Source organism: Misgurnus anguillicaudatus, chromosome 25 (assembly GCF_027580225.2).
Source record: "Misgurnus anguillicaudatus chromosome 25, ASM2758022v2, whole genome shotgun sequence".
In the NCBI taxonomy this organism is placed as follows: Eukaryota; Metazoa; Chordata; class Actinopteri; order Cypriniformes; family Cobitidae; genus Misgurnus; species Misgurnus anguillicaudatus.
The window spans coordinates 33478109-33495461 of NC_073361.2; the positions used below are offsets into that span (position 1 = coordinate 33478109).

The following is a 17353-nucleotide window of genomic DNA, read 5'->3' on the forward strand; positions in this document are numbered from 1 at the left end:
GCTGTTATAGTGTCTAACAATCTGAAGGGTGTTAATTAAGAAACCTGTGGCAGCCACTCTTGAGACCCTTCCTGTGAGATTCTTTAAGAGTTTACATACACACTTGAGTGACAGCATTGCCAGTCAACACTTTGAAATGTATTTGACCTTCACCACTGGTGAATGATATAACAAAAGGATATATTATTACCTTTGTGACATTTCTGTTTGCCCTTGAGTGTAAAGATAACGGTGTGAAATTCTTCCCGAGTGCTTTGAGTTGATTGAGGACAGCTCAGGTCACATGATGAGATCTCGGGTGAAGCAGGTGCACCTTTTGTTAAGGGCATGTAAGATCATCTAGTTATAGATGTTGGCACACTTGTTGGCTGTGTTGACTGAAGTTACATGGCCAACAGAGGGAGAACAATGCACATCCAGTCATAGGGTTCATATTATCGTCAACATCGTTCATATTGTTCACTCTCTTTGTTAATTTAGACTCTGCGATTAGAAATTTATGTTGTTTAATATACTAGTTATATGAGTAATCCCAAATATTATTTTTATCTGTTTTGTGGAAACATTTGTTTTCAGATCCAATAAGAAATCTTGTGTCACTACGTTTTACAGACAAGTTTGTCGTCTTGTGGAAGCTGGCAATTAAAACTTCAGCCTTAAAAATGCATAAACAAATATGGTTTTATTTAAAGGGATAAATAGACATCAGGTCCCCCCCCTCCTCTCCATTCAGCTGTTCAGTGTTGACTCCACCTTCAATCTGTCTATCACTAACCTGCTTATCTTTAATTTTAAATATACAATTTTCAGCTTGCACACACAACAATTAAATTGGTACTCAGAAAGAGCTTTTTAGCTCCTATTCTAGTTTTGACTATTAGATTTAAGGACAATGCAGACATTAGACAACTTCTATTTCTGTAAGGTAAGAAATAAGGAAATTGACAAAAGGATTTGCATGTTAATTTCAGATTAAATTATCATTTAATGTTAAAACATCTTTTAAACATAATCTAATGCAAACTGTTCTATTTAGATTCTAATAAGATAAAGCTTTTACTTTGTACATGATATTGTTGTATTCTAGTTTATTTTTATTAATTTGTTTTATCTGATTTTTTATTGAGATTTTTGGATAATTTCTGGATATCTTGGATAATCAGACCTGGTTAGATTTAGTGGTATCATACCTGATTCCCCTAATGTTTTTAAGGTGAATGCAATTTAATCATGTCAAAATAACACAATTAGCAGAAAAACAGGGTATAATTTGCACACTCATTTTATTCTACAGAACTACAGATAATGAACTGAAGAAGCAGCACTCAGCCACACTGAACAAGCCTTTCAGCAAGATCCATTGCAATCCTTCAGCTTCACTCTTCATCGTGCCCTTTCTGTGAGAGGAAAAGACATCAAAAGGGTTTTGGATATGAAGGTACTTTCTTGCTTGCTTATTAAATAATCGAGATGTTTTTAAGCTCTCTGAGAGTTAGCTTTCAAAAAAGAATATTATTGCACATATGCACCACCTTATACACTGGGGATGCATTCAAGTAAAACGTTAGGTAAGTGTTTATATTGAAGACATAACTCTACACAAAATGATTTTAGATTTTGCAAATCATATTTTTATTCAATAGATAACTGTTAATATATTAATTAGGACTCCCATGATTGAAACTAAGTTGCAGCACTGTCTGGCCACTGCCAACAATTATTTAGCAACTAGCTAATTTTAGTTACCTTGGATCCTGTATCACGGCTCTTAGCTCTCAGCTTGTTGACCTGAGACTCTGCAATATCAGCCCTCTCCTCTGCTTCATCCAGCTCATGCTGGAGTTTGCGGAACTTGGTCAGATTAGAATTGGCCTGTTCCTCCTAAAGAAAACAATATTGTCAGTAAGTGATTAGGTTTAAATTAATTTGTCAGATGAAATTTTAGTGAAATCATATTTAATTAATGATCTTGTAAATTTAGCTTTATGCAACGTTTTTTTCCCCAACACAACATTTCTAGTTAAAGAAAAAAGATATCTTGAACTCACAGCCTCCTCTGAAGATCTCTTGTAGGACTTAACCTTCAACTGGAGTTTGTCAACCAGGTCCTGAAGACGAGCCAGATTCTTCTTGTCTTCCTCAGTCTGTTAACAGAATTGTGATTCTTTTTATTCACATTGTCTGGGTGATCTTAGAGTTGCAAAATTGTATTAAAAAAACATTACCTGGTAGGTGAGCTCCTTGATGCGTCTCTCATATTTACGAATTCCTTTCACAGAGTCGCTTGCCTTTCTCTGTTCAATCTCCACCTCATTTTCCAGCTCTCTCACCTAAACAAAATTTGTAATTACAAAAGGAGAGGCTGCTATCTAAATCCCCCCCCCCAAAAATGAATAACCGAGTTTCATAACTCACCCTGGCCTCCAGTTTCTGGACCTGCTTCTTGCCCCCCTTCATGGCAATCTGCTCAGCTTCATCCAGGCGGTGCTGCAGGTCCTTGATGGTCTGCTCCATGTTCTTCTTCATACGCTCCAGATGAGCACTAGTGTCCTGTTCCTTCTTCAGTTCCTCTGCCATCATAGCAGCATCAGTGATGGCCTTCTTGGCTTTTTCTTCAGCATTCCTGCACTCCTGCACTGCCTCCTCAACCTCAGTCTGAAGCTGAGAATTGTCTCCCTCTAGCTTCTTCTTCTGATTCAGCAGGCTGGTGTTCTGAACATTGAATACATAAATGATTTTGTTTACTAAAAAATAATTTAAAGACATTATGTGTTGGACTACTGTAGTACTGTTGTGCTGCCATACCTGAGAATGCAGTAGCTGAACCCTCTCACTGACATCCAGCAGTTCCTGCTCAGCCAGTTTTCTTCCTCTCTCAGTCTGTTCCACCAGAGATCTCAGCTCATCCAGTTCAGCCTGAAGCAAATTGTTGCGTCTCTCCACAATAGCAATGTTCTCTTTGAGATCATCATTACCACGAAGAGCTTCATCCAGGTGCAGTTGGGCATCCTATAAGGTACAAAGTATACAAATAAGAGTTGTGGGATTCCACTTTGACAACACACAATATTACTTATTTAAATAAAACAATGCGTCATACTTTAAGATGTCCATGAAGACCCTTGAGTTGCTTCTGGGCTTCTGCTGCCTGTCTGTTAGCCTGGCTGAGCTGAATCTCCATCTCATTGAGATCTCCCTCCATCTTCTTCTTCACCCTGAGAGCTTCATTTCTGCTGCGGGTCTCTGCTTCAAGTGAGGTCTGCAGGGTTTCCACCACTCTCTGCTGGTTCCTCTTAGCCTGCTCCATCTCTTCATCCTTCTCAGACAGCTTACGCTCAATTTCAGCTTTGATCTGGTTGAACTCCAGTTGGGCCCTAAGGATCTTTCCTTCCTCATGCTCAAGTGAACCCTAACAAATCATATGAGAAGTTCTTGATATTTTTTTTTACTTTCCATTTAGTACCATGTAGGTTAATTATTAAATTTTAACACAGAGAGTCCATTATAACATGGTTAGACTAAATTGTATATAACACAATCAAGATACCTCAGCCTCCTCCAGAGCAGCCTGAATTTCAGCTTTTTCTTGCTCCAACTGTTTACGCATTTTCTCTAGTTCATGAATGTTCTTTCCACTCTCACCAATTTGTTCAGTAAGGTCAGAAATTTCCTCTGTTTTTAATATTCAAGGAAATTGTAGTTAATAGCTAAAAGCTGAGCAAATATGACACCAAAGTGATAGAATGCTAAAATAGCTATGTACTGTAAATGGAGGTCACCTTGAAGGTTCTTGTTCTCTCTCTTCATGGTCTCCACATGATCCAGAGACTCCTCATAAGAGTTCTTCAGTTTAAATAGCTCAGTGCTCAGAGATCTGGCTTCCTTCTGGGCACTTTCCAATTCACTCTGAGACTCCTCATATTTCTGCTTCCATTCAGCTAGGACCTATATAAGTAAATCGAAGGTAGATTGTAAGTATTTTAGGTAAATCTCATTGGAGTCCAGGACTTATCAATGAAAGTTAATTGATTTATGAGGATGTTTTTTACCTTGTCAAAGTTTCTTTGCTTCTTGTCCAGAGCAGCAGCAGCAGCATTGGATCTCTCCACATCAACCATGAGATCTTCAATCTCATTCTGCAGCCTGTGCTTGGTCTTCTCCAGAGACGAGCATTTAGCATTGACCGCTTCCACAGCTTCTTCTGCTTCTTGCAGACGCTGAGCAAGTTTTTTCCTAAACAAATGGTTTGGTCAGGAGAAGCAATCTCTAAATGACATTATGGGAAACACAAATACTGTTTTTCTTGTTTCATACTTTGCATCCTCAAGCTCCTCTGTCCTCTGGATGGCATCAGTTTCGTACTTGGTTCTCCACTGAGCCACCTCAGAGTTTGCTTTGGAGAGACTACGCTGCAGTTCAGCTTTGGCTTCCTGCTCCTCCTCAAACTGCTCCCTCAGCAGATCGGCATCATGACGTGAAGACTGCACTGCATGGGCCAGGGCATTCTTAGCCTGAAACAATTAAAAATATTGTGTTAACTAGATGTTAAATTGTAATGAGGAGTAGGTTAAAATTGACGTAAAAGATAAGAAATACCTTCACTTCTTCCTCTAGTTGTCTCTTGAGGTCTTCAATCTGCTGAGTATAGGACTGCTTGCCTCTTGTCAGCTGAGAGACCAAAGAATCCTTCTCCTCCAGCTGTCTAGACAGCTCCCCTAGATAGACATATAACCATTACAGAAAGTAGTGTACAGTTTTGGGCATTTGTCTAACACTTAACAGAATAATTCATAATTTTAGAATAAGAGCACAAACCATTCTCAGTTTGCAGCTTAGCTTTTTGCATGGTAAAGTCATTAATGTTACGTTGTGCCTCCTCATATTTTGTTCTGTATTCAGACATCTGATCCTCAAGGGTCCTGCACATTTTCTCCAAGTTTCCCTGTTAGATATTAATCATAAGATGTCAAGTGCAGTGCAGTGTGGATAATTCTAGGTTCAAAAGTCTAAAATAACTGAAAAGAAGGAAAGCAATTAATGCAAATTTCTCACCTTTGCCTTGACAATCTGCTCCATGTTTGAGACCACATCATCCAGTTCCAGTCTGAGTTCACTCTTCTCTTTTTCAAGTTTCTGCTTGACTCTCTGAAGGTTGTCAATCTGCTCTCCAAGATCAGCCACACTGTCTGCATGTTTCTTCCTCAGTGTAGCAGCGGTAGCTTCATGATGCAGTGTGGCCTCTTCAAGGTCTCTGCGCAGTTTCTGGAACTCAGCTTCACGTTTTTTGTTCATTTCAATCTGGGCAGCAGTGGCACCACCAGCTTCCTCCAACCTCTCACTGATCTCCTCCAGTTCTCTGGAGAGATCTGCTCTCTGTTTCTCCACTTTGGCACGAGCAGCTCTCTCAGCCTCCAGCTCTTCCTCAAGCTCTTCAATTCGAGCCTGGTAGTGAGAAGATGACCAAAATTAAAGGTGGAATTTCAAACCATCTTTTTTTCTAAAATAACAATTTAAGTTTACCTGCAGCTCCTTAAGTTTCTTTTGGAGTTGGGCTCCCATTATTTGCTCATCTTCAATCTTGCTATTCAGCTGATTGATTTCGAAATCTTTCCTGTAATAGAACATATTTGATTATACCTATTGATAAGGAATATGATTCTGAGCTGGATTCTTAAGTGATTGTTTCTTTCTTTGTGAAAACCCACTTTTTAATTCTCTCTTCCAGCTGTTGTTTGTCATTCTCCAGGTCCATCACATTCTCTTGGGTCAACTTTAAGTCTCCCTCAAGCTTTCTTTTGGCTCTCTCTAGATCCATCCGAAGTTTCTTTTCCTGTTCCAGGGATCCCTCAAGCTGGAAGGACAAGAAGTTGGAAGCTTATTTTACTTTATGTTACGTATAAAACTTTTGAAAGATCAAACCACTCACATCATCAACTTGTTGCTCCAGCTTGGCTTTGGCTTTGGTGAGTGTGTTGACTTTGTCTTCCTCACTCTGGAGGTCATCAAGTGTTTGTTGATGGGCCTCTTGCAGAGCTTTCTTCTCCTTTGTCAGCTTAGCGATGATTTCCTCCAAAGCTGCTAACTCTTCCGTCAGGTTTTTAACCTAAGACAAATGACAGTATGAGGCTTCATTATACATATTACCATTGTGAACACTTTACATATAAATGAGGTGTGGGTTGAGGTAAACCTTGTTCTCAGTGGCATGTTTCTCTTTCTCTACTTTGGCCAGAGTGAGCTCAAGATCATCAATGTCTTTCTTGAGTTCAGAACATTCATCCTCCAGCTTTCTCTTCTTTGCAGTCAACTCAGCATTCATTTCTTCTTCATCTTCAACTCTCTCTGTCAGCTCTTTGACTTTGGCCTCAAGCTGAATCTTACTCTTAATTAGACCCTCACATCTCTCTTCAGCATCGCCAAGATTATCTTGCTCCTTTTAATTTACAGATAAAGAGAATAGATATATCAAATGTTTTTATACAGGCAATTAAACTAAATAAAACGTTTTAAACGCACAGCTTGGACTTGGAGTTGTAGGTCATTCTTCTCTTGGAGAAGAGTAACCATCTTTTCTTCAAGTTCTTTTCTGCGGGCTTCAGATTTGGCATAAGCTTCCTTTAACTTAAGGAATTCTTCCTTCATGTTTGCCATTTCTTTCTCTGCTTCAGCAGATCGTAGCAGTGGTTTGATCTTGAAGTAGAGCTTCATCCAGGGCCAATTTTTGACACCCATGAATGCACGCACATTCCACTGGATCACAAGCAAGGCATCCCTATAATGTAGTATGACATTTGTTAGAATTGCTTAAAGGTAAGTATTACTTATTTAATGAAATGTTCGAGCATAATGACGTTTAACCTGCGCTCAACAATCTTCTGGAATTCAATTCTTGAGAGAATACCACGAGCTCTTGCTTGAATACCAGTAATGATCAGAGCAAGACGATCATCTCTCATCTCTTCAAGAGTACCCAGTAGACCAGCCTTGAAGAACACCTTAAAAGACAAAGATGCAATTTAAGGCAGTCGGTACTGTTGAACACACAACAGAACAGTCATACAAAAAACTTACCAATGGATTACTTACAATGACTGTGTTGAAGCAGGGATACAACAAAGTATTTTAACATTTGAAAAATTACACTTAATACATCTTAGTACCTTAGTATGTCCAAACTTGTACTGATTATGGTCAATATCTAAAGAGCCCAATAATTTCTCAGCTCCTTTCCTGCTGTCGATGAATGTACCCTCTGGGATAGCAGCGGGATTCAAAATACGATATCTGTAAAATCAAAATTCTTCAAATGATGATGTTTTGATTGATGTTTTCTGATACAATGAACCATAAATTTGGAATTTTGATATACATGTAGCATTTTATCATTCAGACAAGATGATATGAAAGTGAATGTACCTCTGTTTGAAATCTCCATACAGGATCCTGTTGGGGAATCCTTTTCTGCAGATTCGGATGCCTTCCAGCACACCGTTACAGCGCAGCTGGTGCATGACCAGAGGATTCTCCATCGCCCCAGGAGTCTTCGTCTCATTGGGGATGATGCAGCGCACAAAGTGAGGGTGAGTGGACCTCAAATTAGTCATCAACTTGTTCAGGTTCTCCTGTGGGTAGAGATGTTTCAAGATACTGCCCATATTTGTTGAGTTTTTCATGCTAATTGTCTTAAAAGATTAATAAAGTCTTTCATGCTTTGTGGTATGAAAAAACTGTATGTTACCCTGTGAAGGGCAGACACGGTCTGGAAAGAAGAGCCCTTTTTCTTCTTCTCCTTTGCTTTACCACCACCCTCGGCTGTTTTTTAAAAACATATTTAGATGAAACTTCTTAATATTTGTCAAGGACTATTTTGTTCTCTGTGACATCATCAATAAAACACACCTGATTCTGCACCAGCATAATTAGCAAACAGGATAGAAAGTAGTTTCATGGTGGACTTCTGATAAAGGCCAACAACAGTCTCATTCAGAGGATCCTTGTTCTTCACCAGCCAGTTATTGATGTTGTAGTCAACAGTGCCAGCGTAGTGAACCAGGGAGAAATGAGCCTCTGGTTTACCCTTGACAATCCTGGGCTTCTGGAAATTGTTTGATTTCCCCAAGTGGTTGTCATAAAGCTTAGCTTTAAATGTTGCATCACTGGCTTTGGGGAACATGCACTCCTCTTCAAGGATCGACATGATACCCATGGGCTAATGCAAAAATAGAATCAGTGGTTTTGAATTAAGTGAAGTATTTGTTCTGTGTATCTGGATGTCTTCATTTATAAAAACTCACTTTTTCAATGAGATCAATGCAAGCCTGCAAGTCCATGCCAAAGTCAATAAACTCCCATTCAATTCCCTCCTTCTTGTATTCTTCTTGCTCCAGCACAAACATGTGGTGGTTGAAGAACTGCTGCAACTTCTCATTAGTGAAGTTGATGCACAGCTGCTCAAAGGTGTTGAAATAAAACAAAAATGTAATAGCAATAATGAAATTAAAACATGATATATTACTCAGGAGCAGGTTCTTTTCCCAATCCACGTAGTCACTAATAGTGTGGATTCTTAGCTCTGATGTGTTAATGTACTCCTTCTAAAAGTTAGCCAAATAAACCTTAGAGATACATATTACTAGACGTAAAACAGTTGGGTGTTAGGGATTTTTTTACGCCTGTTGCATCATCTGAAACTACGACCAGGAGCAACTACACTCAGTTTAGACGATGAGTGTCTTCGTGTATGCGTTTAACTGCAGTGTAAGTTGAGACACCATTCGCGTTACTATGATTATAAACTTTAATTTACTGCCACCAGCTAATAGATAACGAATGAGAGCTTTCCCTCTTCTCACACATTTACAAGTGCGTGCATAATGTGGAGACCCATCTAACGTGCATATTAACTAAGCGAAAGACTTTCCCGTTTGCACAAAAGGTAATCATTTAGCAACTAATTCTAACAATTCTGAATTAAAACCATATTAAACAAAGCTTTTAATAAGGACAAAATGGAGAATAACATCATTATACTTACATCAAAGATTTCAAATCCAGCAATGTCCAGCACACCAATAAAATACTGGCGAGGCTGCTTAGTGTCCAGGGATTGGTTGATTCTGACAACCATCCAGAGGAACATTTTCTCATACACTGATTTGGAGAGAGCACCAATGGCATAGTACACCTGTCCAATAAAGATGATACAATAACATCTTATAGAAAATGTGTTGTGTTTACAGTAATGGTAATGATTTCATGAAAGTGTACCCACCTGCTGGACATTTTGTCCCTTGGTGACCCACTCATTTCCTACTTTGACTCTCGGATGGCACAGAGCCTTGATGAGATCAGCAGAGTTCAGGCCCATCAGATAAGCTGATTTATCAGCATCTGTTGTTAATATTAGAAAGTGGTTGAATGGATCAGCCAGCAACCAATAACTACACGTAACACATGTAGGATTTTATCTCAATACTGACCCTCAGTCCCATCAGCCTCGGCTTGTTCCTCTCTTTGCTTTTGTTTGAACTTCATGTTGCCGTAGTGCATGATGGCACCAACTAGCTTGTAGATGCTGTTTTTCTCCTCTTGGGTGAAGCCCAACACATCAAAAGCTTCCTAGAGCAAACATTCAGTGTCTGTTTAAATTCATTATGTAACAGATGTCCAGACAAACACCCACAGATTTTAAAGATTAGATTATATATCAACCTGAAATTAATTAATTTATTTCTTAACTAATTTTCAAAAATGAATACCTATGTTTGACAAAATGCTACGTAATGATCACTTAGAATCAAATTAGAATATTGTAGATGTATCAGATAACGCACATCAGTAGCCATCAGCTCATCAGAATCATCAATAGATGCCACTTGCGTCTCTCCTTGGGAGATGAAGGCATAGTCATAGGGGTTGTTTGTGATGAGCAGCATCTCTGCGTTAACAACAAAATACAATGTTAAAATATTGCTTGCAGAAGTGTACCTACATCTTGACAACTATAGTTTTTTAGTAATGATGTGAATTTGCTTACCCAGAAGTTCTGGTTTCTTTTGAGACAGGATCTGGTAGAAGATGTGGTAGTCTCTCTCAGCCTTCAGCTGGAAAGTCACACGAGACTTCTCCAGAAGATCTGTTTGTAGAATTTAGAATATGAAAATTGACTGTATAACCAGTGTTTATACTTACAGATGAATTAGCCAGAGTAAGAAATTCTTACAAGTCTCAATATCAGCAGAGGCTAGCTTTCCACTGGCAGCAAAGTGAATGCGGATAAACTTGCCCTGATTAAAAACAAAATTCTCATCACAGTCACATAGATGATAAAAATATTTGCGGAAGTTTGTACCAGCAGGTGGAAGGAACTCACAAATCTGGATGAGTTGTCATTTCTGATGGTCTTGGCATTACCAAAAGCCTCAAGAGCAGGGTTACACTGGATGATTTGATCCTCCAAAGTTCCCTAGAAATAAACGCATATGAATCTTGTTGTATTTGAGCTTTTTATATTACTGATTATTTTGTTTTACCAATCCACAAAACTGTAGTAGCAAAAGTCATTTAAAGAGATGGATACCTATTTTTGACAAAATGCCCTTACATTTGTTAGTTGGTTTGGCTTCAAGAGTGGTTCTTAGTGGGCACATAATCCTGTTCAGCAAATTATACTCTTCATAAAAAATATTGTAAACGACTTTTGATGTAGTGTAATTTAACTTTATAACATTGTAGCGTAAATAAGATATTGTTTCACAAAAAAAATTAATTACTGCATGATATACTTATCTTTCATACAAACACAAAAAAGCGCTCTTGAAACTTTGGTTTGCTGTTAACTTTCATATTAGCAGAAAGGGGGCGAATGTTTTGAAAACACGCAGAAGAGTGACTGGCTGCAGTCTGCGGTTATTTCAAGACACTTTAAACTTCTGTCACTAAAATAAAAGGCCCGCTTCCCCGCGCAATCGATTGGACAATGGAAAAAACATGAATGCTGTCGAGTGCTTTTTCGGACTTTTTTCAACTACAGGCGCTCAGAGCGCTCTGCAAAAACGGCACGGTAGGTGACAAAAACGCAAGGGGTTCCGCAAGCATGTCAGAATCCATAATGTGTCAAAGTAATGCGTTAAAGAGACAAATTTTAGCCTTTCAGCTTGTACGTAAGGCTACAAAGTTCACCTTTAGAAGTATGCATAAATTTTGATGATTTATAGAACTTTGACTTGGAACATTTTAGTTTTAGTTCTCCCTTTTTTTCACTTCCTGTGTCCTTCTTTCCACCACTAGCAGCAATGCTGGCAAAGTACTGAATGACTCTTTTGGTGTTCACAGTCTTACCAGCACCGGATTCTCCACTGTAAACACAAATCAGCTTTAGAAACTCATAATTCATTTGTAAAAATATTAAGTAAAAGAAAGAAGTCAATTCACATTAAAGCATAAAATATGTGATGTCTTACGTGATAAGAATGGACTGGTTTTCTCTGTCTGCAGATGAAAGATTTGTTTTTAAACTTAATTGATTGTCACTGTTTATTGAATTTATTGATATAAATTTAACAATATAAAAAGTGATTCATGTAGACTCACCTGACAGCATGTACTGGTAGGCATTGTCAGATATGGAGAAGATATGAGGAGGAGCTTCACTCCTCTTCTTTCCTCTGTAGGCAACGACAACTTCCTGGTTGTACACTGGCAACCACTTGTAGGGGTTTACAGTGACACAGAAGAGCCCAGAGTAGGTCTGCAGAAAGAGAGAGAGTTGATATGTAACTAACACTGCGGGTGGTGCTTTTAGATCTTAAACATCTGCTTTTCGCTCACGTAAATCATCCAGGCTGCGTAACGCTCTTTGAGGTTAAACAGCACAGCGGGTTCATGCAGAAAGGTGAACATCGCCATGTCCTCAATTTTATCGAACTTTGGTGGATTCTGAGGGTGAACGTCAACCTCCTTCACAACTACTGTCTGCGGGCACACAAGAGTTTTGACAACGTCTTAATAATTACAATTCTTATTGTAATTTTCCAGTCTTCTGACTGATCAAAATGCCACTACTTACCGTTTTCTTAGAAGTCTCACAGGTGACTTTATCACCATCTCGACTGACAATAGATGCTTTAAGGTACTCCTCTTCAGCATCAGGAACGAAGCATTCTTTCTTCATGTCAAAGGGGCGAGTCTGGGCCTCCAAACGCTCAATGTCTGATTTCCTGAGATACGGAGCAGCGGGTCCAAACTCCGCCATTGCAGCATCCCCCATCTTTCACCCTGCTTGCAATTATGTACATTTAAATGTATATATTGATCCCAATATGCTGATCGCCATTTCTCAAAAGACTTTTTAGATTTAAAATTATAAGCAATTCACTCAAAACAAGACTGTTAGTATTACTAAGACTACTAATAATGTCTGGTAGGAGACATTGCAAAAATAGTTTTACCTACAGTACAGTTGCTTTGATATTTAGTTAGTCAATACAATAAAAGTGCAATGGACAGAGAAAGTGATCGAAAGTAAATGGAGAGTTTGTACCATTGCAGTCAGTGTAATCAAGGTAACTTACCTACTTGTATGTAGTTCACCGATCAAGCAACTGGGGATAGACACAAAACAGATAGCATCACTGTATACAAAATGTCAAACATTTGTTATTATTCCATTCTAGTCAATATTATCCAAGTACACACTGAACGTAATTATTAAATATTGTGTTGTTCTTTGGCTAGGATCTACAACAAAGAGAGAGTGTTAATATCGTCAGGCTTTCAGATGTTAAGGCTTCTCTGTTTTGCTTACCTTTTGATGAAACAATAGAAACCTGTCTGAGGCCATTCACTCTCAGCCTTTTTATAATGTAAGTGGTCCTCTAAATATGGTTGCAGGAATTCAATGAAGCATAGTCGTGTCTGAGTTTGGTCGTGATACAGGTGGGCTGGGTCACCGTCAAAGACAGGAGGGTAGATATCTAGGGTATAATTCTTGCCAACGAGAAACCCCAATATACACTGTGATCGGAATTGTATAAGTATTTTTATTACAAATCTCTATCCTGTATGATGAGTGAATCCATGAGAGGAAGAGCGCTAATGCTGTGAAGAACTGGGAAATTGGATTAAAAACAAAGGCTGAAGGATCTTAATACAAAGGTTCTATTGTATTTGACCTGTGAACAAGTCATTTAACACAAAGTTGATTTCCTGGGGGATTTTGGGGATTTGGTCTCCTCAATTGCACATACAATGGATGACCGTGTACAATACATAACAACTGTTGGCTCAAAAAGGGAAGGCATCTCATTGTCTAAATCAACTGATCTGTGCCTTGCTCAAGGACAGGCCAAGTGTCATTTCATTCTGTCCATCATACAGTAGATGCTCTTCACCCCCCTGAGCAAGGTCAGGTTCCAGCTGGTGCCAACACTTCATTCGGGCCTTTATCATTGACACCGCATTGTTCCTTTGCCTTCACACTTGAGGACAAAGATAACTTGTGAAATTCCTGCTGAGTGCTTCTCAGTGATTGAGAAGAACAGCTTGTGTGATATCTGCAACCTGCTTCCATGTATGTATTTCTTTAGCAGTCAAATCCCACTGCCCAAGTATATAGGAACAATACACATACACGTTTTCCTTAATTTCCTGTAAAATTCTGAAGCTAATGTTCATCATACGCCACCGGTTTGGTTGTTTATTTTATTTATATAACACTTTTCACAATTGTTTAATTGTTTTAAAGAAGCTTTACATTAAAAAGCATGAGAAAACACAGAAAAATCGGTGGACAACATTAGAAACAGAGTAAAGCAGCAAAAGGGGGTCGCACAATGGACGCGCAAACTCAGCACCGCGCAAACTCAGCACCGCGCAGCGCCGTTCTAAAAAAATCAAACACATTGTTTTCCTCGAGTATACGCATACCGGCGCCGACAGGTGGCCCCTGTCTGCACCACCCAGCTACAACTCGCGCCACAGAGCAACACTCACATAGTTTAACATTAAATAACATCATCTTTGTCCCAAATCATTAACGATTAACATTGGGTGCTAACGTATATTTTGTATTTTGAAGTAGACACTATCTGACGAAGCTCTCGCTATTTAATGTACACTTCCGGTTTATGATACCTCCGAGTTTTTCGCTGCTTTTTCTGGACAAAGCCGACATGTCAAACAACCAGTCACAGTTTGTTTCGTCTAGCGTCAAGTTTCGGACTCCCCACAATAACGAGCCAGCTGGAAACAAGTCAGTTATTGAAATGACCAGCCGAAATCGAATAGCATCTAAATAAACAACATTACTCACCATAGATAGTTGTGCACTTCATCAATAGCCACACCAATGAGACGCTCCCGTTAAACATCTGTTTGAAGCATATCTCTTCACTTTTTAACACCTACAAGCCATTCAGGAGAACCAAACTTTTTGACTCCACTAACTGCCTCAAGCAAAACTCTTAGATGTCTTTTAGGGAGTCTATGCCGTGTACTTTGCATATTTTTTAAATCCAATGTTTAGCTGATCATGATAACTGATCATTATTATCCACGTGAACACGACTGATTCTCTTCCTCAATGGAACGTCAGAGCTTTGTTTTCAAGGGACCGAAACTAATCACGACACTCGCGTCTTGTGGAAATCCAGTTTATTTCAACCAATCAAAACGACTTCGACATTCTCACAGGGTTTCCAGAAAAGTGTATGAAAAACATCAGATGTTTAGCCAACAGTCTGTGGGCGTGACGTCTGAGGCTGAGACTATCCTAGACGCAACTCGACGCGGCGCTGAGCTTCGCGTCCGGTGTGCGTTCCCCTTAAGATTAAATCGTACTAGCGACCGTAGTAATAATGTAACGTATAGAAGAGAGTTCTAAGTTAAGCCAATGTCAGCCAACTTCTCAGGGGTTGAAAAAAAATCATGCTATATTTTAAAGTACACCTCTTATGCCGATTTGCACAAACTGCACCTGTGTTGTCTTGAGGTTTTACTTGTTTTCCTTAATTTATTATTTCAAAGTGTTTACTTTTTAAAGGGCTGATGTTACAATAATTACACCCAATGAACTTGAATCTGTATTGTCACATATGGACATCTGTGGCTGACAATCATCTTCTACAGTATACCCAAAGGTGATATTCTTTCCTCTGTCTTGTTTGTTCCACATTGTTTCCTTCCCATTGTCCTTGAGTGTAAAGATAAACCTGTGAAATACCTTCTGTGCCTTTGACAAAGTGAGGGCAACTGTTGAGGGATACTGAGAACTCACAATGCAAATGTCACTTGTAAAGGTCTCTAAGAGCATAAATAAATATCAAGAGGTATGTGCGAGCCATATACAGTAGCTACATACTAAAGTTACATGACCAACTGAGGGAAAGTGATGTCAGTCTGATCACAAGACCCGTTTATTATTAACCAACATATAGCAGTGTATTGACGTAAAACTGGAACTTTGTACGGAATAGGTGCGATCTACGTGCAGTCTGTGACAATCTTTTCATTTACACAAACTATTTTTCATTTTTTCTTTAGTTATAAATATTTCGGCTTGAAATTATAATTTTAATTTATTGTATTGGTTTATTTGATACTTTTATAAAATACTTAAGTTTTATCTATACTTTTAAATTGTGCAGATTTGTGTACAAATATGGCGGATTTCATTTTACTGTGAGTTGTATACTTAAATAACTGTGTGTAATAAATAAAATGTGACTTGTGCTGGTAAAATGAGTCAGTATGCACCCAGTGTAATTTTGAGCTACAGGCAAAAGAAAGTATAATTGTCGGTTTTGAGGTTTTCATAAAGTACATGAAGCCCTCATCTAGTGATCCCAAAGCTCTAAATAGACATTAAATATCTAAAATGATCTTTAATTGTATGTTTTCTGAGAGGTGCATCGTCCTAAATGCTTAATCTAATACAAAGGTGCGTCTTCATTCACATGCACGTCTGATATTTTGGTTTTGGTTTTAAAACATGCAGTTATGACGTTTGATAAGACATGAAATCGATCTTGCTTCCGCTAAATGACAGATTTGAAGCATGCGCAGACACGCGAGCGCTCGAGCCTGATATATAGACGTCTACACAGAATTACAGTTTTAAAAAATATCTGTTTTCACGCATAAGAATTCACGCAGATCTGTCTTAAGTGAATGTTTGGTTAACTGTTGGGAAAAATATCTGATGTGTAAGATTATATTACAGTAGATCTCAAAGCTGTCTGTCTCAGTGTTAATCAAACAATAAAAGAAAGAAAAAAATATAAAAACATATATTTTTTCTAGAGATATTGTTGTTGACTTTGTGTGTGATAAATCTTAGTTTTACCAGTGGTAAAAGGCGATTTTGCTTTTGAACCTTTTTCTCATATTGACTTTGCTGTCACGTTTAGCTCTGTCATATTTTTGTCAGATTCCAACAAATCATACTTCGTTTTAAAGTTTTTTTAATAGAGGATGTCAATATATAAATTACTTATTTTTGAAAATGATTAATTAATAATAAATCTTGTCACTGCTATTAATCATGTTGCATGTCTGTTATTATACATATGCTGTTTGCCGTCTTGAGCGGTTAACAAATTGTTAAGATAATTTGTCAGCCAAAGGATAAAAGATCAACATTTAAGATTGCTGCTAGATTTCTTTTGGTGTTTTTTGGGGCATTGTGAGAGATCCAACCAGAACTTCTTATCCCCTGACTTATGGCAATATTTAATATTAATAAAACCCAAGCACATTGTGCTAAGTTTTAGGGCCACATGATTATTAGGTAGCTTGTAACTTGAGGAGCTCCTCCCCGTGTTTTGTTGTTAAACTCCACCTCTAACCAGTATTGGTTTGTTCTTCACCTTCAACATCAAGGTTTGCCAGCATACGCTGTTCTCCACAGGCATTCGGCACTTGGTTTTATTTAGAATCATTGCATTTATAAATCTTTCTCATTGGCTTGTTTTATAGGATTGACGTCTCATAAAATCAATGGGAAGGAGGACAGCTGCAGTTTTGTATGCAGGTAAGAATTACATATACTGCTAAATCACTGTATTAAAACGTATCATACTGTCACTTTTGAACTGATCTGAGTTTACTCACTGAATATTTAGGTATTTATCGCTAACATACTTCTTTTCAACTTTAATCTTGAGTCAGTGTAGAGGACATTTAGAGGATACCTGTTGATCTTAACTGTTCACCAGTGATACATCGTTACAGAACTTGACCTGTAAAGAAGGACACAACACAAATAAATATGGTAAGTGTTTTTTTTTCTCAAAGATAATATGGTATTGTTAAACATTCTGTCATCATTTACTCACCCTCAACTTGTTCCAAACCC

General features: G+C 38.3%; 1 protein-coding gene and 1 long non-coding RNA gene across 3 annotated transcripts in view; one reads left to right on the forward strand and one right to left on the reverse strand.

Moving 5' to 3' along the window:
- Positions 1–17353, forward strand: part of LOC129426517 (uncharacterized) — a 38481-nt gene that overhangs the window by 13350 nt on the left and 7778 nt on the right. For both annotated transcript variants that reach the window (XR_008638454.2, XR_012368080.1), the window contains 4 exons: positions 1295–1438; positions 7440–7580; positions 16975–17029; positions 17163–17269. This is a non-coding gene — a long non-coding RNA (uncharacterized lncRNA). The remainder of the gene's footprint in view (positions 1–1294; positions 1439–7439; positions 7581–16974; positions 17030–17162; positions 17270–17353) is intronic.
- Positions 1269–12602, reverse strand: LOC129426515 (myosin-7). Its single transcript, XM_073863915.1, has 38 exons — positions 12573–12602; positions 12068–12276; positions 11830–11973; positions 11593–11749; positions 11463–11490; positions 11249–11357; positions 10373–10462; positions 10223–10286; positions 10037–10135; positions 9834–9937; positions 9480–9618; positions 9272–9390; positions 9037–9184; positions 8295–8467; positions 7900–8209; positions 7739–7812; positions 7417–7622; positions 7161–7284; positions 6859–6995; positions 6517–6772; positions 6191–6433; positions 5927–6103; positions 5706–5851; positions 5521–5611; positions 5053–5442; positions 4816–4942; positions 4597–4715; positions 4315–4511; positions 4050–4233; positions 3780–3945; positions 3548–3672; positions 3101–3409; positions 2806–3009; positions 2416–2712; positions 2226–2330; positions 2049–2144; positions 1747–1881; positions 1269–1397 (listed from the first exon to the last, which is right to left on the reverse strand). The coding sequence occupies exons 2-38, from the start codon at positions 12266–12268 to the stop codon at positions 1377–1379; spliced, it is 5814 nt and encodes a 1937-aa protein (XP_073720016.1). The 5' UTR covers positions 12269–12276; positions 12573–12602; the 3' UTR covers positions 1269–1376.